The sequence below is a fragment of the Hippopotamus amphibius genome, chromosome 1 (assembly GCF_030028045.1).
Source record: "Hippopotamus amphibius kiboko isolate mHipAmp2 chromosome 1, mHipAmp2.hap2, whole genome shotgun sequence".
In the NCBI taxonomy this organism is placed as follows: Eukaryota; Metazoa; Chordata; class Mammalia; order Artiodactyla; family Hippopotamidae; genus Hippopotamus; species Hippopotamus amphibius.
This window is the reverse complement of record NC_080186.1, coordinates 114,417,011-114,440,694: the sequence shown is the minus strand read 5'-3', so window position 1 is coordinate 114,440,694 and position 23,684 is coordinate 114,417,011. Positions and strand designations below refer to the sequence as shown.

The window sequence follows — 23,684 nt, the reverse complement described above, 5'->3', positions numbered from 1 at the left end:
AGCTTGGCTCTGGGTGGGGCTTGTTTTGCAGAAGCTATTATATCAAAGCTGCCCTTACATGGATAGAAGAGGCGGGACACATTGCCTTAAAAGGAATTTGCATTCTTGAGAAGGGATGAACCTCAGCTTCTCCAGTGGCATTTGCTCCCTAAGCCCAGGTTAGCATCTTAAGGGCTGAGAATAGAGGATGGCCAAGGAGGACCTTGGAGCTTCTTCCAGTCCAACTGCTCTGGGCAGGTGGCTTCTCCACTGGGCTATGGTCAACATGGACACCAGACAGGAAGAGGTCTGACCCACTCTTGAGTGGGCAGGACCCCTGAATCTGGCAATAGGCTCTGGTGGACAGCTAGCTCCCTCTTCAAGGCAACACAAGGGCAGGGATGACAGAAACTTCCCTACCTCCCATGTAGGGGCCTGGGTCCCATGCCAGGTAGGAACGGATGGGTATCGTTGTGCCTGGGAGGTGAATGCTTGGACTATCCCTATGCCCCAAGGGAATAAAATCCAGTTCTGGTCTGTCTCCTTTAACCCTCAAAGGCATTTACTGGCCTTGCTATTCCCAGAAGTTTCCTCAGGGAAGAATGGAGCTGCTATAAACACTTCTTGACTCCTCAGGTTCCATTTGATCTGTTGTAAAACGCTTCTAAAAATGAGGTGAAGAAAACCCCAGCTTCAGCCTCTAAGTTGTACAATAAAATGGTTTCTCCATAAAATTTAGACCTCCAAGTTAAGTCAGGAAAAAGAATGAGAAGACAAGTCAAGGATTTCAGTATAGATATATAATTTTAATATTTAATTTAAAATAAATTCAACGCTGGATTGGATTGGGAGAGAATATATGATTTGCAGAATAGAGGAATTTTTTTTTAATCATGAAATTACAAGTTATTGGTGCGAACAGGCTTCTCCCTCCTCTAGGCTCCTTACAGAGCCTGCTTTGGAAATAAGAGAGATGAATCATCTCCCTTACCTCCTCCCCACCAGGACCTGGCTCTCCCCAAATCCCAAAGGAGGAATAAGTCCTCCATTGCCTCTTCCCATTTCTACCAAGAGTCAGCGTCTAGCCCCTCTTTATCAGGTCCAGGCTCCTGAGATGATGAGGGTCCTTCAGTTCCCTACTGAGATTGAGCACATCTGATCAGAGAAACCACAAGTAAGGCCACGGAGACCGAAACTTCTGCTTTTCCAACTTGTGTAGAGAGTTGTCAGGGTTCCCAGGTGCAACCATCGTATAAGCACATCCATAGTCACAGGGGGAGAGGAGGAAGGATGGAAATCCTGAGCAGAAGTGGGCCCCACCACCTTATCATGGCCCTACCAAAGTCCCTCTCACAGGGGCTCACAGGCAGAGAAGCCAGTAGCTCTCTGGACCAGTCACTGGGGCACCAGGAAAGGCGGAGGACCCCGGCTGGGGAAAGGATAGTCCTTGGAGAGGTATGAATGTGTAGGTATAAAAGGCAAGAAGAACACCCTTATCTCCTCACCCTGGCTAAGGCACTGAGAAGAAAGAAGGAACGTGGAAATGGTAAAGATGGGAAGGGGAGGAGAAAGGGCCCCTTGGATCCTGGCCTGGGGAAGACAAAAAACATATGTATGGAGACAGGTGGGGACTACCACATGGGCCCCATGACTGTGCAAAGAAGAGCATCTGAGAAGTGGGTAGAGCCACGCCAGCATGTCCATTACCCATAACGTTCCCCTTATCCTGCTCCAGAATGGGAAGGAAATGAGTTGCAAGAGTCAAGGGGGCAGGATCACATAGGGTATTTCCCTGAGCCTGGGGTTAAGGGCTAAAGAGATAAAGCTGTATATACATGGCAATTTCTATCCCTTCCTGTTCTGCTCAGTCCCCCTCAGCCTATATGCTGGCCAACCTGCTGCTGTGAGGGAGCAGAGGAGGGGGTCGGCACTTAAAGGTGGGGGCTCAGTTGGCCTAAAATGCCCACTCCTCCAGAGGGAAGGATAAGTCCATCTACCGGCTTAGCACTGATGCCTTTTTTATCACCACCACTCACACCCCTCCTTGTCTTAGGTCTGAATAACTGGGTCCCCCAAAGAGATGAGGAATCTGAGGCTGGGCAGAGCAGAGCAGAATGGGCCAGGATAGGCCTCAAGTGTGGTTCATGGGCCCTTGTGGACCACGAGCTAACAAGAGCTGGTCTGCAGGTTGCTCTCCGTAAGCAGTGAGGCGATGGAGGAAGGATCATAGACACTGTCAAATTCCTCATCTGAGCTCAGCCCTTCATGGTGGAGAGTTGTCTCAGCCGCTGAGCGGGAAGCTTTGCGCCTGAGTCAAAGAGAAGAATACTGGTCAGGAAAGGAGACAGCCAGAAAGATTTAAACTGCCTCCCTTTTCATGCTAAGGAAACTCCCAGTTCTTCTAAGGCCTAAAGCTACTCACAAGATTCCCCCACTAATTAGAGATTTGGGGACTTGGGGTACAGGATGGGAGCTGAGACGCTAAAACACAATCATACTGGCTTTCATCCAGGGATGAGTGCCTGCAAAGTCCCCTCTTAGAGGTCCTCCTCCCCATCCAGCTCAGGAGAGCCCACGCCCTTCTTGCTCTGCTATCCCGATGGAGCAGGGGACAGAAGAGCAGCCCATACCAGGAGTCCTTCTCCAGGGCTTTGATCCGGGCCTGGAGCTGTTCATTGACCTCATGCTGTTCCTCCAGCTCACGCTGGGCCTTCTTCCTCAGGCTGTCCAGTCTCTCAATTTCCTCTTCGGCTTCATCCACTTGCCGCTTCAAAGCCTTCACCTTCAGGCTTAGCTAGGCAGGATACCAAGTCCCCACATTAGAAAAGCAGTTGCCGCTACCATGGCCTGGGATCCTCCCCTGCAGCAACCTTGACAAAGTATATATAGTTGCCCCTAGAAAAATGCTGTGACCATGGGCAAGTACGCTAACCTCATAAGTTTGTCTTGGGGATTAAATGAGTTAATACACCATTTAGAAAGAGAATCTAGCACATCATAAGTACTCGGTACACATGCTCACTACGACTGCTCTGATCTAGTCCTTTCACTCTACTCTCTCTAAACTTACAGAAGGAAAGTCTAAGTTTAGAAGACCTATGAGATGGGACCTCTCTTGGCCTTCAAGCAAATGTACAGTACATACTTGCCATGTGGTTGCCTGGCCCTAGCTGCCATGTTTACCTGGTCTTTCTGGTCATTCACATGCTGCCGTTCATCATCTATCTGGATGGACAGCTCTTTAACTCTCCGCTCCAGTTTTCGGTTGGTGGACTGCAGAACTGTCTTCTCCCTAAAAGCGCGGGGTAGGGGAATGTCTATGGCTGCTGTCATTTCTAAAGAAACTCCTACTTGGCCCCATACTGCCTCCAAGGACCCCAAGGGCTCAGCCACGAGCCCCACCATCAGACAAGGGAGGACCCAGTGCAGATCCAACGAACCGGGCAGAGAGAGGTCATTCACATTTCAGGATTTCTACAACTCTCTCTTCTCCCTTTGAAGAGAAGAGGTCTCCCGAAAGATCAAGCCAGGTTGGCCATGTCGGAGGCAGAAGACGGAGGAACCCCAGAGGAGAAAAGCCCAGAGGGAGAGAGGGAGGATGGGCTCATGTCACCTCTCTTCAGCCTGCAGCCGATCCTGCAACTCCCGATTCTGGGACTCAAGCTGAGAGAGGCTGGCGCTGGGTTTCTGGAAGCCTTCTGAGCTGGCCAGACGGCTCTTCAAGTCCTTGTTCTGAGAGGGACAGGAAGCCTTCTTGGTTAGCTTTCCATCTCCGACTGCTTCCATGGTCATTCTACCCACCTCCTGAGATCTGTCCCCAAGACTCCCCATCCCTCCCCCTCACCTGTCTCTCCAAGGAGATTTTGTCACACTCCAGGTCCTGCCGAGCAGACCTCTCCTGCATGAGCTCTGTCCTCAGCTGATCCACCTAGTGGGGATGTGCCAGAGGAAGCAGACTTGGGGAGGGCTGATGATGAACCAGCAAGCTGACCACGTGGGGCAGAGGAACTGGAGGGACCTCTCTGAATCCCCCAAATTCCCAGGCAACTAAGAAATCACAGCCTAATCAGATGGGAGGAGCCACAGAATTTAAACAGGGCCTCCTCAGTCTCACCAGGAACTAGCATCCCTTCCGAATGGAAGCAATCCAGACTCAGGTCCATAGTCCAGGCCCCCAGGATTCCTTCCTCCATTCAAAATCCTGGCTTCCTTCCACCTGAGGAAACCCACCAGCCCCTCCCAAAAGCAGACAAGACCCTGTAGCAGAGCCAGCCATGCACCGATCCTGCAGCCATCACTCTCCATATGTGAAAGATGGGAAGGTAGGGTTGGTTTTGAAAGGGCCGAGAGGTTCTGTCATCAGGGGTTAGACACGGATGAGTGGTAAGGAAGGGGTTACCTGGTCTCGGCCACGATTCATCCGTTCCGTCAGCAGCTCCACAGTGCTCCTCTCCTCGTCTAACTCCACCTCCAGCCGTGAGACTTTTTCCTGTGGCAGAGGGACAACAGGTTAATTCTGCCCCAAATGCTGGACACCAGAATGCCAAAATCTGACCAGGATCCTCTCCGACTCCCCCCTCCACAGACTCTTCTCTCTCCAGCATCCCAGGACCCTAGGTCGCTGCCCCCTGCCCAGAGCCACCATGGATCTAGCGCCCTCTGCTGCCCAAGTGAGGCATCAAGAGGCAGGGGTGGGCCCGCTCTGATCTTGGCCCCTTGGTAGGATAACAAACCCTAGAATCTATTCCTCACTGGGGCAGCCCTAATTCCCAAATGGGAAAATAGAGAGAAACCCAAGTGCCCAGGCCAAGGCTGAGATGAAGAGAATCAGAAACTGAAGCACCCAGGCTACATACAGACTGGGGAAGCAAACTCTGGCCAGGCAGTACCATGTAGAGGCTAGGAGTATAGGCTCCAGAATGAGACTGCCTGGATTTAAAAATAACATCTACCACTTCTAGCAAAGGGGCCACGGACAAGTTGCTTAGCCTCTCTGTCTCTCAGTTTTCCTCAACTGTAAAATGGCGAAAATGAGACTACTCAGCCCATATGGTTATTCTTAAATACCTGGCATACAGCACAATACGTAAATGTTTGCTGCTGCTATTATTACTGTTGTTGTTATGGTCAAATATAGCAAACTGAAGACGACTGTTGACTCTAAAGGGGGGAAGCCACTGCTCAGCTCCAGCCAACTGTTGCCAAGCAGACAACTCAGGACTCAAAGCCCAGTGTTATTCTATTTTCCACATGAATAAAAGAAGCCAGAAATCCAAAATTTTATATCACATCTATAAATTTCTAAACAGTGGCAATTAATTCAAAGTTGTTTAAAACACTGCAGTCAAACAAAAGCCATCAGCTATGGGCTGCCAGTTTTCCACCCCTAGTACAGAAAGAGGCTTGGAATGTCCTGGCTCTTTTCCCCATAGAAGTCCCATGTGCGCCAGGATCCAGACCCCCCCCCACCTACCCCTTCCATCCACCACATGTCCCCCCCTCGATGTCCTCACCTCAAGGCTCTTGAGTTGCCGGCTCCTATCATCCTGGGAGCGTTTTTTGTTCTCCGCCTCTTGCTCCAGCCCCTGCAGTCGCTGGACCAGCAGCTCTTTGTCCAGCCGGACTGTGTCCCGGTCAGCCTGAGATGCCTGCAGGGCCTGCCGCAGCCTCTGAGTCTGGTCAGCAGGGAAAAATGCAACAGCTCAGATAAGGTAAGGTGGGGTTGAGGGGTGGGAGCAGTCCACCCTGCGGGGGAACGTCCTTCTTCAACTCTGACATTCTTTAGCATTGCCAGAGCATGGAGATAATAAAAAAGACTGACCGTTTTCTTTATTGTCTTAAGCTTTTCTACACAAGTGTAAATCACCTGAGGAGTTTTTAGACACCTGATCCTGGATCCAAGCCTTGGGGTTTATGATTTAACTGTACAAGATGCATCTTGGGTATCGAGATGTTTAAAAATCTTCCCAGGTGACCCTAATCTGCAGCAGAGTTTGAAAATCACAGACGATGCATCCTCTACTGTCTGTACCTAGCGTGGACAACTCCTCCCATTCTCTCCCACCTAAGTGATGAGACCTCAACCCAGGTCCCAGGATCCCTTGGTCACAGGTTTAGTTATGAGGCCATGACCTTCAAACCAAGGACGTTGGGAGGATTCCCACCCTCCTGCCATGTAGGCTCCTACCTCATCCTGAAGCCGGCTTAGCCCTCCAGAGGTCTTCTCAGCCTCACTGGCCCACTCCTTGGCCTGGCGCTGGGCATCTGCCACCTCCCGCCGGGCCTTTTCCTTATAATCCTCCAGCTGGGCCTGGAGCTGCTGCACGGCTTGCTTAGAGTCGTCCCCAATCTGCTCCAGCTGAGACACAGAGAAAAAAGCCTGTGTAACAGATGCCCCTGTCCCTTCTCTGGGCCCAGACTCCCAAGACTCTTCTCCCAGAGCCTCTTTCCTGCCAAAGTAGCCCGCTCTTGCTCTTTCCTAGACCTGGGTCTCTAGTATGGCTGGGAGTAATATATAGATTTCCTGGGTTCAAATCCTGGTCTACCACTCATGAGCTGTGTGACCATAGGCAAATTACTTATCCTCTCTCAGTCTCAGTTCCCCATCTATAAAATGGGATAATAATAGTACGCATCAAGGCTGCTGTGAGAATTGTTACTTAATTACATAAAGTACTTACAACAGTGCCTGATACAAAGTAAACTTCAGGTGACCATATTTCAGCAAACCCAAGATACCAATGATTATTATAAGGTGCACCACTAAAAGAAAACTTTGCCTACTGAACTATAACATACCATCAGTTATAGGACAAATCAGTTTCAGAGAGCATACAATGTACATTTTGGAACTGATGAAATATATTAGTTTTATAGATAAGAGGTTAGACAGCTGATTCACTTTGGTGTACCTCAAAAACTGGTACAAGAGTGTAAAGCAACTGTATTCCAATAAAGAGCTTTAAAAAAAAAAATGAGGTTAGGAGAACCTTACCCAAAAAAAAAGCAATTTACTTCCTTTTCTTCCTTTCTCCCTCCCTCTCCCAAATATAAAATTCTACCAATGAAAATTCCTGCTTCATTGATGTCTAAAGAGGGATTATAGGCCTTTTTCCTTCCCCTAAATATAAAGCTCTACCAATGAAGAGTCTCATTTTAGGTCTTACAGACTTCTGAGAGGAACTCCAGGAGACATTCTCCAAGGATCAAGGCCGTAATGGAATAGGAATTTGGGGGAGGGCAAGAACACTTGAGGGAAAGCAGGAAGGATGCCACGCTGCAGATGTGGCCTTGGCCTCCCCAGCAAGGAACCTGAGGAAACCAAACACCACACACTGTGACCCCACTCCCTCCCCTGTCCCCCCAGGCAAGCTTCTGTATGAGCTGAGCCGCTTCCTGAGCCAGGGCCGCCCCGTTTCCCACCTCCTTGTTCAGCCGGTCCACAGTCCTGTCCAGCAAGCGCTTCTGCTCCTCCAGCTCAGCCTTGCTGCGCCGGAGCGCCTCCCGCTGCTTCCCCTCCTCCTCCAGGGCCCGGTTCAGCACCTGCTGCTCCTGCCCCAGGCGGGCCAGCCCCCGCTGGGCCTCCTCCAGCCGTGCCTCCAGGGCCCGCTTGGCTGCTGCCAGGCTCCCCTCCTCTTCCTGAGCGGCACTCAGGGCCTCCTCTAGCCGCTGCTTCTCTGCCTGGGAGGAGGAAGGTGAAGGACATTGGACTGAGAGGATGCAAAGCTCGGGCTAAAGCCATTTGGAGGTGAGTAGATGGGAGGGAGGAGGAAGAGATAGCTATGAAAAAGGTGGGCCATGAAAACAGTGATTAGACCTAAACCCAGGTCTCAGAGGAACCAACAAAGATCAGAGAACACGCAAAGAGTGAGAAATGGACAAAAATACCAGTGCAAAGGCTGCGACATTCACACCGAAGCACACTCCAGGAAACAAACCCCAAGGTTAACAGAGGGCTAAGGAAGCAAACAGAAGCACACTTCAGGCAAAATAAAAGCGATGGCTGAGTATTTAGAGAGGGATGAGAGGAGAGAGGGCCAGGAGGAAGCCAACGATGTTGGCCAAAGCACTGACCTCTAGCCGCTGCACCTTGTCCCGAAGCCGAGCCTCCGCCACTTCCCCACCCTCCGCCAAGCCTCGTGCCTCCTTCAGCTGCTGCTCCAGACCCAGGATGCGCCGTCGGAATTCGTCATTTTCCTCCTGGGTCTCCCGAAGTGTCGTTTCCACTGCTGTCCGACGCTGCCCCAGCACTGCCGCTTCTGCCTCTGCTGCCATCTGAGCCTGAGGCCAGTTCAGGGAGAGGTGGCTCAGACCCCAGGGCTCAAGGTCATGGACGACTCCCAGGAAAGCCACCCCAAAGAGAGCTCACATGAACCCAGACGTGAGGAGGGGTGGTGCCACCAGCCAGAGGCTTCCCTGAGAATCCCACCCCTAAAGAGATGCAGTGGGTGTCACCAGGTACAGCCCGGCCTCCCCCTGCTACATCCTGGCTACTTTTAACCACACACCTAGGACCAAGGTATTTGGTCTATACATACCCATGATAGGTAATTTTCCACGCCCTCTGGCTCCTCAGCCCTCCAGACCCCTCAGCCTCCACCTCCTAAGCCCTGTGCCCACTCCCCTTGCCTTGGAAGCCTCTTCACAGTCTTGTCTCAGTTGCTGGAGGGTCTTTTGCAGCTCGAGGTTCTGTTGTTCCAGCCCCCGGCCTCGTTCAGCCTCGACCCTCAGCTGCTTCTCCAACTCCCGCTCCCGGTGTCTCCCAGTCACCTCCTGGCTCTGCTGCTCTGCCCGCAGCTCCTTAAGTTCCTCCTGTGTCCGGCGCAGCTCCTAGAAGGGAAGGGAAATGGGGACAGGGCAGAGAGAGCCAGCCTGGGATACCAGAAAGTGGAGAAACTGAAACGCTCATACACTGCTGGTGAGAATGTGAAATGGTATGGCCATTTTGGAAAACAATTTGGCAGTATCTCAAAAAAATTAATCATAAAGTTACCATACAACCCAGCAATTCCACTCTTAGGTAAATACCCAAGAGAACTGTATAAACACATGTTCACAAAAAACTTGTAAGTGAATGTTCATAGCAGCATTATTCACTATAGCTAAATATATTACAGAAATGACCCAAATGTCCATCGACTGATGAACAGATAAACAAACGTGATATATCCATATAGTAGAATATTGCTCAGCCATAAAAAGTAATGAAGTACTGATACTGGCCACAACATGGATAAACCCTGAAAAACATTATGCTAGGTGAAAGAAGCCAGTCACGAAAGGCCACATATTACAGGAGTCCAATTATATGAAATGTCCAGAATAGGCAAATCCATAGAGAAAGAAAGCAGATCAGTGGCTGCCAGGAGTGGGGAGAGTGCCCACTGATGGATACAGGGTTCTTTCTTGGGGTGATGAAAGTGCTGTATAATTAGATAGTGGTGATGGTTGTACAACCCGGTAAGTATACAAAACCCCACTAAATTGTATACTTTAAAAGGGTGAATTTTATGGGATGTGAACTAAATCTCCATTAAAAAAAATTGGGACTTCCCTGCTGGCGCAGTGGTCAGGATTCCATGCTGCCAATGCAGGGGGCCCAGGTTCATTCCCTGGTCAGGGAACTAGATCCCACATGCACACCACAACTAAGAGTTCACATGCCACCACTAAGGAGCCCTTGAGCTGCAACTAATGAGTCTGTGAGCCACAACTCAGACCCAGCATAACCAAATAAATAAAAAAAAAAAAATTATGTGGAATGAGAACAGATAAGGGTGTGGATAAAACAGGATTGGCTATTTTTTTCAAATGTTGAAAACCAAAATATGTAACACAGTAAATATTGGTGCTGCTCTGATATCTTTTTCAAAAAATTAAAGCAATTTCTCATTCTAATTCTTTATCTATTAGCTACTTCTGAAATTCAGAAAGTATCATAATTAGGCAGAAAGGGTATATGTATATACTGAATCTTCAACATGAGACACTAACCTACTAATTACAAAGAAAAAGAGGGGGCTTCTCTGGCAGTCCAGCAGGTGGGACTCTGCACTTCCACTGCAGGGGGTGAGGGTTCGATCCCTGGTCAGGGAACTAGGATCCCACACGTGGCGTGATGCGGCCAAAAATAAATGTGAATAATTTTTTTTAATTTTTTTAAAATAATCCATGCATGATAAACATTTAGCTCCCTCTGTCTAGATTCTATACTCTCTAAGCAGCCTTCAAATTACAATTTAGCTTCCCATGTAGGTCAGCTGGCCATGTCATTGCAAGTGCTCCAGTCCATGTGACAACACTTCTCATTGTAAGTTAATAAATTGGTGTTCTAACTGCAAATGTTTGTTTATAAGTGTAGCTAATGAATTCCCTCTGAGAGACAGAGCAACTCTTGCTATGCTGACCAAATTAAGTTTCTGAGCTTGCAAAAATGACCCTGGAGTTTCACAAGTCCCCCTCAATGCTACTACCCATGAGGTCTCTTGGGAGGCAGCCAGCAGCCTCTGGCTATAACCGAACCTGGCCACTGAGAGCCCTTTCCATTAGAAACTTCTATACTGAATGAGGAGACCAGTCCTGCTGGAGTGTGTGCTGGGAAGAGATTAGGCTGAGCAGGCAGGACAAAGCCTGAAAACCAAGTAGTATACGGGAGACAGTCACACAAGTGTGGAGGCCCTCGTGGATAGGTGAGGCAGGTACCCATCACCCCAACCTGACCTTTTGCCCCCCAACTCCCAAGTACCTTCTTGAGCTCCTCCAACTGGCGAGTATCTCCAGCACCAGCTCGGGCCTGCCCTAATTCCCTCTGCAAGACCTCTATCTTCTCCCCAAGTTCCTCTTCCAACTCCTCCTTCTCCATCCGCAGCTGCAGGACTCTGAGCCCAGCGAGGTGAAATAAAAGGGAAAGGGAACAGGGTGAGGCCACCTGCCTGGGAGAGGTTAGCAGGACGATGAAAATCACCTCCCTGAAGGCCAATACACTGAGCATTCACCCTCAGGAGGGATGAAGGTGGATGTGGAGAAGGACAGTTTGAGAAATGGGAGAGGAAAGAGCACCACACTGGCAGAAAGGAGGTGGGATATAAGAATCATGGATAAGCATCCTGAGGACCAATGTCCTTACTCCTGCTTGGTGGCTCTAAGCTCCTCCTTGTTCTTCTGAAACATGTTCTGCCAGTGCCCTGTCTCCTCGGAGGTCTCCTCCAGCTCCCTCTGCAGCTCCCGCACCAGAGCTGACATCTTCTGCCTCTCAGCCTCTAATGCTGCATGATCCTAGGGAAGGGGAGAGTCAGAGGCCAGGAGGCTTGGAGGGAAGAGCGCACGCCAAACCAGAGTGTGAGTGTGCAGAAGGGGAGGCTCAGGTCCAGAGGCACCATGCCCACTGCACACCCTGACACCCGGGGTACCTGGTGCAATGCCAGCAGAAGGCTCTCTTCCGAATACACTCTGCCCCTCTCTCACCTACAGCAGCAGTCCCCAACCTTTTTGGCACCACGGACTGGTTTCGTGGAAGACAATTTTTCCATAGACCAGGGGGTGGGGGGGGGATGTGGGGGTGGGGGGGGATGGTTCACGCGGTAATGTGCGCTATGGGGAGCGGAAGATGAAACTTCACTTGCTCGCTCGCCCGCCCACCCACCGCGCACCTCCCGCTGTGTGACCCAGTTCCTAACAGGCCACCAACTGCTACTGGTCCGCAGCCTGGAGGCTGGGGACCCCTGATCTACAGGAAGCCTCCCCCAGTTATTTCCCCACGGGACTTCGGTCACACTCCCTCATGGGACTTCTGACCTGCATGCCTCTCTGCCCTCGTAGGGTTCCTGACAAGGTTTCCATTACATTTCACATGTGTCTTTTAGGGGGGGGTTCCAGTTATGACCATGAAAAGAATCCCCAAATCCCAAGACCTCAAGGCAGCCCCCTTCCCTAGGGGTGCCCTCTTTTTCCAGCCCTGCTCTCGTCACGTGCCTGGGTTGCGTCCTGCATGCTCCGGCGAAGCTGCTCTGCGTCCTGCTGGTACTGCTGCCGCACGTGCTCTACCTCCTGGTCACGGGAAGCCACCTCCTCCTTTAGCGCGCCTTTCAGGGCTGTCAGCTCCCGCTCCCGCAGCCTCAGCTGCTCCTCTACCCGTTGTTTCCCCTCTAAGACCTCTTCCAGAAGCTCCCGGGTCTCTACCAGGTCCTGGGGAAAATGAAGGTAGAAGTACCGAGGTGACCATATTAGCATCCACCTGTCTGTTAATTCATTCATCCAGTCAATCAAAAATATTTATTGAGCATCTCCTATCTGTTAGGCACAGTACCAGGCGCTCTCTAAGATGCCCAGTTAGGATAAAGGATAAAGGATGCCTTAGGAAAAAGGAAATCTACCATTCTGGGTTCTAGCACCACCCCAGCATTGAGTTGGCCTGAAAGCACGCTAAGGGATACCTATAATCAGCTACCTACTTCCCACACTTTAGCGAAACTGCAGATGAGCAGATTTGAGGCTGCTCGAGCTGAAAGGAAGCAGAGGCTAGGGTACCCCACCCTACTCCCTACCTTCATTAGCACCTCCTTAGCAGGCTCAGGACCCTGGGCCTGTTTCAGCCTGTCCTGCATCTCCATCACCTGCATCTCCAGTCCATGCCGTACCCTTTCACCCTGGTCCAGGAGGAGCTTCATGTTCTGGAGCCTAATAATTAATTATAGACAATATTATTGAGCACTATGTATCAGGCTGTTTTCTAAACACTTTACTTATATTAATTCCTTTAAACCTTCTTCAAGTCTTTGTTCAAATCTTAACGAGGCCCCCCCCCCGACTACTTTATTTAATATTGCAACGGGCTCCCCTACAACCCAGCCCTCCTGATCTGCTTTAACCTACTCTACTTACCACCTTCTCACGTTATACGTTCAGTTGTACTATATGTTTATTGTTAACTGCCTGTTCCCCCTCACTAGAAGCTATGCTTCATGTTTACGGTTCACTGATGGACCGCAGGAATCTAGATCAGTGCCTACCACACAGTAGTCGTTCCAAAATCTTCTGCTACACGAATGATTAAATGCTCACAACAATCCTGTGAGGTAGGTCGCATTATGAATGCCATTTTACAGATTAAGAACCTGAGGCACAGAGGCAAACCCAGGGAGCCTACCTCATGCGCTATTAGCATGACTGATAGAGAAGGTAAGGAGAAAGGTCCTATCTTTAACCATCTCTGTCTGCCCCTTTCAGCTCCGGGAGATTTCCCTGTGTCCCCCAGGCCTGGGGGAGCCCCTGACGCTGGCGCAGGCCCCCCCCGCGTGCACCACCCGCTGCACTCACTCCTTGGTGCTCTGCTGGACCTCCCCACTCCTCCTCTCCAGCAGCTCCTGCAGCCGACTGCACTCTTCTGCCTTCTCCTCCAGCTGCCGCTCCAGCCCAAGCCGGGATGGCTCTAGCTTCTGCCGTTTCTGGAAAAGGGAAAGAGAGTAAAACAGGTGGAGAGTAGGGAAAGCCTCTCAGAAAGACCAGGAATAACGAGACCGTCTCACGTGTATTGACACGCACTATGCGACAGGCACTGTACTAGGAACCTTATGTATATTATCTGCATTTAATCCTCATAACAAGCCTTGGTACTTGTGATGGTTTAAAATATGTCCACAAATTCTTTGACATTTCTTTCAAAAGGTGACGCCTCTCTCCTTGAGTACAGGCTGGACTTCGTATAGGCTCCCCTTGAGTATAGGCTGTCTCTTCTAACAAATAGAAAAAGGGGGAAGTGACGTGTAGCTGCTGAGACTAGGTCATAAAAAGGCACTGCAGCTTCCCCCGTACCTTCTCCCTTGGGTCACTCACTCTGGGGGAAGGTAGCTACCATTCCGTGAGGACACTCAAGCAGTCCTATGAAGAGGTCCTTATAGCAAGGAACGGAGGCCTCCCACTAACAACCATTGAGTAAGCCACTTTAGAGGTAAATCCTCCAACACCAGGCAAGTCTTCTAATGACCACAGCCCTAGCCGAAACCTTGGCTGGAAGCTCCTCACAGACCCTGGGCCACAGCTACCCAGTTAAGTGGCTCCCAGATCCTGGGCACTTAGACAATGGGTGATGTTTGTTGTGAGTTGATTTGTTACACAGCAGTGGATAACTAACACAGCACAACTATTATCCTCACATTCCAGTTAAGGAAACAGAGGCTTAGAACACTTAAAGAACTTGCTCAAGGTCAGTTACACAGCCAACAAGGAAGGGTACCAGGATTTGAACTCAGTTTGACTCCACAGCCCACCACTCGACCAGTACCCTATACTGCTTTTTAGGAAACAAGGGGAGTTACAATCTAACACTTACCGAGCACCAACTATATACAAGGCAATACTGTGAGAAGTGGAAACAGTATAAAAAAAGACGAGCACATAGGCTTACAACTGTCCTGAATTTTAGAATTCCTCCTCTACAACTGACCACGTTGAGTAATTCACTTAAATCTTTCTGATGTTCAACTTTCTCATCATACAAGGGTCCAGGGTGCCTATTTCACACAGTCACTACAATTATTACATATTACTCGCGGTAGTACCTACTACAAAAACTAAACTCAATAAAGGACAGCTACTATTACTGCCATCATTATTAGGATAATGAAAAGAACGGAGGTAAATAATTTGCTCAAGATTTATACAGCCAGCAAGTGGCAGAGCTAGGACAGGAACTTCAAAACGAAATGGAATGAAAAGTAGACCCCTGATGAATGCGCTCTTCCTCTCTAAGCTCCAGAGAACCCCAGAAGTCCTTCCTGGGACTAGCACAGCCTCTTAGCTCTTGTCTCACAGGATACACAAGTGCTCATTCCATTGCTTAGAAGGGCCAGCCCTTCTTTCCCACTGTGGCCCTGCATCCCTCCTGCACCTCTAATCTCTCCTCACCTTCACCTCTTCATCCAGCCTTTTCTGTAGCTCCTCCACTTTTTGGGTGAGTTCACCCTGTCCTGCCTTAGTGGAACCAGGAGAGGCCATCTGCCAGAGACACGGGGGAAAGGGAGTGAGTCCACATCCAGATTCCAAGGCCCACAAGGCCCTGCCCCTGCCCCCTGCCCCCACCACGAGAAGGCCACTCACCACCAGAGGCTGCATCTGCTCCAGCACCAAACTGACCTTCCTCCTCACAGAGGTTTCACTTTCTGAGCTTCTGGAGGATAAAAGGACAGATGCAAAGGTTAGGGGAAGAAAGGGGTAGCAGAGATGAGGGAAGGGAGGGTTAAGAGTAGGGAAGATGGGGAACAAAGCTAGAAGGAAGAGAAGGGACGTGTATGCCTCTGCTGTTGGGAGGGTCCCCACTCACCCCTCTCTCAGGATACCACAGATGGTGGCCTTCACGTGGTCCACACTGCCTGGTGGGGCTGCCTCCTGCTGGTCTCGGAGAAGATCTGGAGTTGATTTGAACTACAGAAAAAGTAAACCCAAAGAGACAGGAAGACTAAGAAGACGAAGCCAGACGCATGCGTGGATTCAGACGGAAGAGAAGTGTCAGTTGGGAGACGAGGCTCTTCAAGCATGATGAACAAGCCTGAAGTGGGGTAAAGAGGCAACACCTCTGAGGCTGGAGCAACAGGCCAGGAAGGGGTCCAAGCAGGCGACACCTCTCACTGCTGCTGCAAACCAGATTTTGCCCGACAAACAGATCTCAACCAGTTGTGAGCTCTGTCACAGGCTATTTGTCACTAATGGCAGTTAATGTACTAGAATTTGTAAATGATTTACGTCTAGAATGGGCTTAACTTTGTCTCAGAGTAAAGTCACTCCCCTACTCACTCGCATTCCTGAATGAGAGACAAAGCGGGGAGTTTTGGCAAGAGCACCAGGGAGCCACTCTTATCTAAGCTCCGAGCCTGCCTCACATTTGCTGCAGATCCAGCAAACGCTAGCGACTGAGGCACAGTTAATGGTGGGGCAATGACAAGTAACTCTCCATGCTTGTGAACAGCAATTTCATTTTACTTCCATTTCCCGTAGAATTTTGCCCATGGAAATATCTCGCACATGTGAATACCACCTGTTAAGTAGATGGATAAAGTGGAGGAAAAAAGTAGACTTTCTGCCATAGGTCATTTGAATCAACATGGGGTCCCAGGGCTGGTGGGTCAAGGCTGATGAGAAGGGGCCAGGGGCTGGAAGCCACAGAGGGGTGGGGTCTGACCTGCAGCATGGCAGGGTCCTGTGCTCTCCCCCGTGGCTCCTCAAAACTCTGAAGGACCCAGTCCTGGGTCTGCTGGGAACGGCTGAAGCCACCAAGAGAGCTCTGGGCCGACTGTTTCGAGCTGCCCATGTGCTGGTCACGCTTTGTGCTAGGGGTCCAGTGGTTGGGGGACCGGCGCTCCCGTTCCTGGAGGGTGTCCCGTGGGAGCCGGGTGTCCAGGCTCTGGCTCCGCTTGTGCTGTTCAGGGGGCAGCGTCCGCATGCGGCGGCCAGTCCGGCCCCGGACCTGGCCCCCATGGTGACTGTCAAACTTGTTGATGAGCGAGTCCACCGAAGACAGGGGCGCGGTGTCAACGGTGCTGCCCGGGGCAGCTCCCTGGGGGCCTAGGTCCAGCAGGCTGGTGCTCCTGTTGTTCGGAACCATAGGGGCCGGGCCTGCCAGTGAGGCCTGCGACTGGGAGCGGAGGAGCCTTCCATTCCAGTGGGCCCCAGGCTCCTCATCAGATGTGCTGCCCTGCGAGGCGGCAGGAAATTCCTTGACCTGAGAGTAGGGGCTCTCGGCAAGTTCCGAGTCAGAGCTCAGAGCTCCCGGGGCCCCTCGGTTGTTGGCCCCCTTGATCTGGACCCCAAAGGAGTCGCTGCCTTTCTCTCCACTGTTGAGCACCACAAAAGGCTGCCCAGCGATCCCCTGCACACGCACGGCGACCCCATAGGTATTGGCTCTTGCATCCTTAGCTGGGCGTCGCCCACCACGACGTAGGCTGCTCATCTCTGCATCACCCGCTGGCTCTGTGATGAAGCGAATCTGGACTCCATGGTCTACAGGGCCCCGGGGCTCGGCTATGGTGGACGCCGGCTCCATGGGTAGGAGGGGTCCTAGAAGATGAAGAAAAGAGTTTAAGCTGAGAGACGAGCAGTAGAAACCCAGAAACTTCCATCTGCCCAGCTTTTGTGAGGTTGACTGCCCCACCAATCTCTTCTTCACAAAATAGTGGTTCTCATACTTTATCTGAGTGGCAGAATCACCTGAAGGACTGGTTAAAACACAGACTGCTGGACCCTACCCCCAGAGTATCAGATTCAGCAGGTAGTTCCCAGTTGAGGATTTACAGTTCTAACAAGCTCCCAGCTGATACTGCTGCTGCTAGACCAGATTCCACACTTTGAGACCCACTGACCCCCAAGAATCCATCTCCTCTAATACAGTCCTGGGGAGCTTGGCTTTGTCAAGAGTTTAAAGATTTCTCTTGATCTTCACACATACACATGTAGCACTACCATGTGCTTCCCCCACCCGGAGGGAAGGCAGAACCCAAGCCCCACCTGCAGACACCTCCAACCCAATGGAGAATAGGGGTCTCCATCCCAAGAGCTCATTTCAAATACAGACGACCCCAAGATATGTCACCCCATTTCTGGGAGGATTCTCAAAGAAACCGATAGCAGTGATGCATCAGGGTTGGGGGAACTGAGGGCTGGGGACAGGGATGGGAGAATGACTGGCTTTCTACTATATATTTTTTTGTCCCTTTTGAATCTGGAACCATGTACTGCCTATTCAAGAAAAGATTTAAATAACATGTAAGAGTACCAGTCCAGGGAGTACCCTGGCAGTCCAGTGGTTGGGACTTGGTGCTTTCACTGCCGTGGCCCGGCTTTCGTTCCTGGTCAGGGAACTGAGATCCTGTAAGCTGCATGGTGCAGTCAAAAAAAAAAAAAAGAGTATCAGTCCAAGAGACCCCAGGACAGTCAGACTTGTGCCATCTGAGGATCAGAGCCAAGACCACCCACAGGCCAGCTCCCTGGGTCCACACTGCCTAAGCTCAGAGTCAGCAAATGGAATGTATTTCAGGTATTCTCCGGCTCCAGGAACTTGGGGAGGGGAGGTTCTCCTTGAAGCAAATAAAAACCCAGCTTCCCCACCCCTTCTGCTAACCTCCACCAGGGCCTAGCACCAAACCGGAGGAGGAGCCTCTGATGTGCCAGACAGAAACACAAACACCCAGCTCAACCTCCCAGTGGAGCTCTGGGCCAAGGAAACTTGGCAAGGCCCCTTTCAGGGATGGCAGAAAGGCTAGGAAGCCCAGGAAGCCAGGGTGGGGGGTGGAAAGGGCGGGGTGACGCTCCAGGTGAGAAAGGGCTTGGAGGAAGAGCATTCTTAGCATTCCCAATCCCTCCCCTACAGCGGAAGATACAGGGGGGAGGAACCTCTTATCAGCAATGGTTCTTCACCTTTTTGCTGTCTCAGAAAATGATGAAAGCAGTGCACCCTTCCCCCATGAGACAGCCCACCCAAACTTTTACCACAGAATCTCAAGAGGTCCTTAAAGCCCACCCATGAACGCGAGGCTCCGTCCATCCACTATGCAGACACTAGGGAGGACTTTAACTAACCTCTGAGTCAGTTACGCCAGAAAGCAAGATATTTAGTTGGTAGCGCCCTATGTTGGAATCCAGGTAAGAAATGGAACCAGAAAAGAAGCTACAAGGCAAAGGCATAAGTTCTCCAAGCCACACATCCAATAGAAAAGGCACTGGACCAGACTCCAGAGCAGACCTGGAATCCCAGCTTCTGCTCTTCACTTGATGTATATATAACCTTGGGCAAATCACAACTTCCCTGAGCCTGTTTCCTCATCTGTAAAATGGGTATAATGATAATATCTCATGAGGTAATTACCTGTAAGAATTAGACAATAACAATAATGTAGGTGTATGCAACTGTAAAAATGTATCAAGTTATACACTGAAGATTTTTACACTTTATTTACTTAGGTTCTACTTCAGTAAAACGAGGGAAAATGACAAGATATTAAACATGAACGCACCCAGCAGCAAAAGTCTGTCACAAAGCTGATGACAAATGTTACCCTGCATATATGCTACTCCTTCCAACTGGACCCTCCTGGCTTCACCTGGTTTACAGAAGGATGTTACTTCCTAGAGAATCTTTCCCTGACGGGTCCCTCCCACAAGCTAGATCAGATTCACATTATATGCTCTACGGTTGGCCTTCAGTGGGTGTGCCTCAGTTTATTTTTATATATTTATCAGAGTGATGATTTGTTTCTTATCTGTCTCCTCCACTAGATTATAACCTCCTGGAGGGAAAAAAAACATTGCTCTCAGCTGACTCCTGTGTTCCCAGGGCCTGGTAGATGGTAGATGTCAATATAGATCTATTAAAAGTTATATCCTGAACCAAGGCAGACTCAACACAGCAGTGGGGAGATTTCCCAAGGATCCGGCACAGCCATTTCTTGTTTGTCCTAGTAACAGGACCTCTTCCTGGCCTGGACTCCCTGCCCTATTCAGTCATGATTTTGGAACCAGATGTGCCTAGGCAGCCAGCTCTCAGAAGTCACATGATTTATTCATGATGCAGCTCTACCCTGACAGTACATCTACTGATCTCCAGATCCAGGTCAAGGAGTTCCCAGCCTAGTGCCAAAGAGTGCATAGCCCCTTGCAAGCCCAAGAGCACCAAGTTGCTCAGGGGTGGCACCAAGCGTACCCCAGTCCCACTGACTCCCTAACCTCAACCCCCTTCAGTCCCAGGACATGTGGGTCAAGGGCCAGGAGGGCTGAAGGGATCTCTGGGGTGGGTCAGAAAGCAGGGCTCTAAATGATTCAACATGGAAAACCCGAAACCTGTCCGCCTTCAGTTACACAGGACAGCAGGGCGGGGCCAGGGGAACAGGGCAGCTCCAAGGCCTTGCGTAAGCCCCAGAGGCAGGTAAACAGTGATCTAGTGCCAGGCAACAGGGAGCCCAGAGCCCTTGCTCTCACCAGATGCCTGACCCTGCTTTTCCCACCGCTAGCATGTGCCCAGGGCGCTCCTCACCAACTGTACTCTGGGAAGAGACTAGGCCACAAGTTAATTCAGCTTCATCTGTCTGCCTCTGTCATTCCTGCCTGCAAGGAGAGGGAGGACACCGCACCTGTATCAGGCAGCCACTTCTCCCTGAGTTACTCATTAGCCTGACCTGCCCCAATTCCATCACCTCTGGCCCAGCCATAAGCATCTGGCTTCCAACTAGGAGTGACAGGGTCTCTGGACTCCTAGCAGGAAGTGCGGGTGGGGTGGTTTCGGGTGTGCCCAGGAGAAACTGGTATACCTAGGGCCTGACAGTATGCTAGATGCTATATAACTGGCAGATGCAGAAAGTGGATGAACTAGAGGTACAGAGATTAGACTCCCCTCGGAGGTAACAAGGAAAGCAAATGGGCAAAATAGAAAAGGGCAGCTCAGTGACCTTGATCTTTCAGCTCCTATTTCCTCATAAAGAGTTAGCCAGATTAGGTTGCCCAAGGATCCAAAAAGAACCCCCCAAGTGTACTCCTTGCCCAGTCCACTGAAAAAGCCAAACCTGAGCACCAGGCTACAGCTGCTTGGCCAGTGGGGAAAAAAAACACAATGAGGAACTGGGCCCCTGCAAACTGGCTGGACTGGTTTGAGAGGCAGGGGAAGGGGAGGGCCAGGGAGACTCCACTGGCAGCTTGGGAAGCAGACCAGAGAAATTCCACACCACAGAGGAGGCAGAGAGGCAAAACCACTGGCAGGGACTCTGTCCAGCTTAGATGCCAAGGCCAAGGCTCTGAAGGAAGAGGCAGAAGGTGGGGAGGGAACAGGCAGGAGGAACAGATACACAATGAGCCTGGTGAGTGACAGACAGGCCACTGTGTGACAGGAAGACTTCGTTTCCCTCTACGCCTCCCTCACAAGTTCCCAAGGTTGCATTCCAGATCCCACACTTAACCTGAGCCACCTCCCTAGCCCTTAGTTCTCCCCTTTCCGGGCATGAAGAGAAGCAGCAGCCCTACCCCCTCCTCACTTCCCACAGGGGTGATGGCATGCAGGTCAGCCTGGGGAAAGCAGGAAGGCTTCTAGGAAGCCAGAATCCTCTTAGGGTCAGGCAAATCTCTGGATTAGCAGTCCCCTAGAGCCAGCCCCCCATTCCCAAGTATCCAGGATGAAAAAAGAAGTACAGAGACATGTGCAGGCAGCCAGTCTACAACATAGCGGTTGCTAATTATTTCCCAATTACAGCAACTCTCCTCAGGCGGGGCATCAAAGGGGCCAAGCTAAGGCTGGCTCTGGTTCCCTCACTTGCCTAAGGCAAGGAAACCTGCCTCTGAAGTTTTGTCTGGGCCCTGATGTGCACCTCTCATCCAGCCTGGAGACTAAGAGGCGCGGAATCCCCTAGTCCTGTGGTCTCCTGAGGAGTCCTGCCTACTTCCTGCACCAGTGCCTATGGCCAGTCTGACAGCCATCACGGTCCAGCTGTCAGGGATGCCTGGTAGGGTTTCGGGTAATAATGGGGAATTTCTGAGAGGTATCAAGGAAATTGTGTAGGCTCCCAAACCTCACCCAATGGCCCCATCTAGAACCACGGAAGCATGTGTGCTTGGGGGGAGGGGTGACATTAGCCCCCAGAAAGAGGCCTCATCAGAAAGAAGTATTTCTATATTTTGTAGGCCTGGGGATCTATGCTTACTCAAATCCCTCTCTTGTAGAGCACTTTCTCAAAAGGAAGAAGGAAAAATCCTCCCTTGGCAAGAAAGCAAAGGAGGACAAAAACTAAAAGCCTTAGTTTCACACCTAGCAAAGAGATGGGGGTGCCCTCTCCTTCTACCTCTCAGTGTCCATTAATTGCACCTGTCTTGCCCTGTAAGTGAATGGTGAGAGAAATGTTCCACACCGCAGAGCCATCTCAAAGCCAGAAGGGCGGTATCAGCACCGGCTCAGACTGGCAGTCAGGTAAAGAACCTCAGCGAAACAGCACCTTCCCACGCCCTCTCCCTTACGTCTCTGAACCTCAGGCAGCAGTTCCCTTTGCCCAACTGAGACAGACTCCTTCCCCCCACCATTCCGGTCGCCAAGAGAAATTCTGCCCCGGGCACTGAAGTATGACCTCCAGAGATATCTTGGCCCTGAAACGCTCTCATGCCCTGGGAATAGCCTTAATCTCAAGTGCCCCTCACCTGGCACCTTCCCAGGCACCTGCGTCTGGCATCTTAGAGTAGCAGCCAGCTCTTAATCAGCACTCCCACCCTACCTTGACTTCCCCTCCGCCTCTCGCCAACTCAGCACCTGTGCCCTGGGTATCTCTGATCGCCTCGACCCCCGCCCCTCCGGGGTACACCTGAGGGCTCGCTGCCTCTCAGGTGCCCTCGCCCCCGCCTGCTTCACTCACCCCAGCCGGGCTCGGCGCTCCCGGGCTCGGGCTCGGGTAGAGCTGCACGCGCGGCTCCAGGGCCCTCCCCCTCTGTCCCTCGGCGCTCCCTCCTTCTTTCTCCCCCTCCCACCAACCTGTTACTCCCCTCCGGAGCTCCACCTCCATTGGCCGTCACCACCCGCCCCGCCTTACCCTTCCTCCGGTTGGTCCGTTTCCCGCGAGGGGCGGGGTCGCCGCTGCGAAGACCTGGACCCGGGGTCGCCAGCCCGGGTGGGCGGGAGGGACCGGCCGCGTCACGTGGGCCGGAGGGCGGGGGAGCGCGGGGGCGGGGGCGGGGCGGCGAGGGGCATCGGGAGGCCATTTTGGGGGCGTAGGGCTTGGCCGCCCTTGACAGGCCCCCGTTCCGGCCCTGGACCAGGATCCGCCCGCCAGAGCATCTTCTCGCCTCAGCTTCAGGGCAGTCCCCTCGCCTGCCGGGTTCTCGACGGGAATCTCGGTCGAGACTCCTTTCTGCCCTTCACCTACCTCCGCAGAAGCCAGAATACTCTTCCTTCGCATTCTGCGCAAAATATCTTCCCGGTCCCCCGATGTCAGCACCTCCTCCACTTCAGCTCCGTCTCCCTTTTCCCCTACCTGAGCCGATCCCAGTCTTGGATTCTCCTCCCCTATCTCCTGGCCTCCACAGATCATTCAGCCTGGCACCTTTTTCGCCATAGTATGTAATCGCCTTCCAAATTATGTAATTTAATCTGAAATTCATAGTTGTTTGTCTCTCGCCCTACGCTAAGCTCCACCAGGGCAAAGATCTCTTGTTCTCTGGTTTATCCTAAACGCCTGCAACAGGGACCGGCATATGTTAGGTGCTTAATCAATATTTGTTGAGTGAATGAATGGGAAGGGGCGGAGTGAGTTTACGTGGAATAGGAATGACTCTCATTCTAAACAAAAGGGGGGTCTCAACCCCAGATTGTAAACCCATTTTAGGGTTAGCCTTTCACGAAGTGGGGACATGGATCCCAGTCCCCTAAAGAGTACAGTCGGGGATACTCAGCAAACTGCAGGCACTCTGCTCATCTACTAGTTGTAGTTAAACAGCGGTAAAACTGGCTTCCTAGATTTTAATCGTTGAGGTATGTAAAAAAGAGATTGACATAGTTTACGTTGCTGGGCTCTGATAGTCTCATTTATTCAACAAATATTTATTGTGTACGTATTTGGGGTTGAAGAGGAATCTTAACATGCTGCCGTCAGCCTAGTGCTTTCGCGGGAGCTCATTTCCTTCCCCTCCCCCCAAACTTCCAAGGCTAGGTGTAGGTCCTGGAGGGTAAAGTCCACCTCCCAGTTCCTAGGCTGGGA

The 23,684-nt window shown here is 51.3% G+C and overlaps 1 protein-coding gene across 3 annotated transcripts; it reads right to left on the bottom strand.

Annotated features, from left to right (window-relative positions):
• Nucleotides 1-764: 764 nt before the first annotated feature.
• Nucleotides 765-22,448, bottom strand: CGN (cingulin). 3 transcript variants are annotated; one of them, XM_057723244.1, is made up of 22 exons: nucleotides 22,347-22,418; nucleotides 17,741-17,840; nucleotides 16,151-17,025; nucleotides 15,296-15,396; nucleotides 15,073-15,142; nucleotides 14,881-14,970; nucleotides 13,294-13,421; nucleotides 12,522-12,654; nucleotides 11,950-12,162; nucleotides 11,105-11,253; nucleotides 10,724-10,856; nucleotides 8,608-8,808; nucleotides 8,053-8,259; nucleotides 7,402-7,659; nucleotides 6,167-6,337; nucleotides 5,493-5,654; nucleotides 4,379-4,468; nucleotides 3,824-3,907; nucleotides 3,593-3,711; nucleotides 3,163-3,271; nucleotides 2,610-2,773; nucleotides 765-2,287 (listed from the first exon to the last, which is right to left on the bottom strand). In XM_057723244.1, the coding sequence occupies exons 3-22, from the start codon at nucleotides 17,009-17,011 to the stop codon at nucleotides 2,146-2,148; spliced, it is 3,585 nt and encodes a 1,194-aa protein (XP_057579227.1). In that variant the 5' UTR covers nucleotides 17,012-17,025; nucleotides 17,741-17,840; nucleotides 22,347-22,418; the 3' UTR covers nucleotides 765-2,145. The 3 variants fall into 3 exon arrangements, with proteins under 3 accessions (XP_057579227.1, XP_057579238.1, XP_057579218.1); XM_057723255.1 differs by having other exon boundaries at nucleotides 771-2,287; nucleotides 17,756-17,840; XM_057723235.1 differs by lacking the exon at nucleotides 17,741-17,840 and having other exon boundaries at nucleotides 771-2,287; nucleotides 22,347-22,448.
• Nucleotides 22,449-23,684: the final 1,236 nt, after the last annotated feature.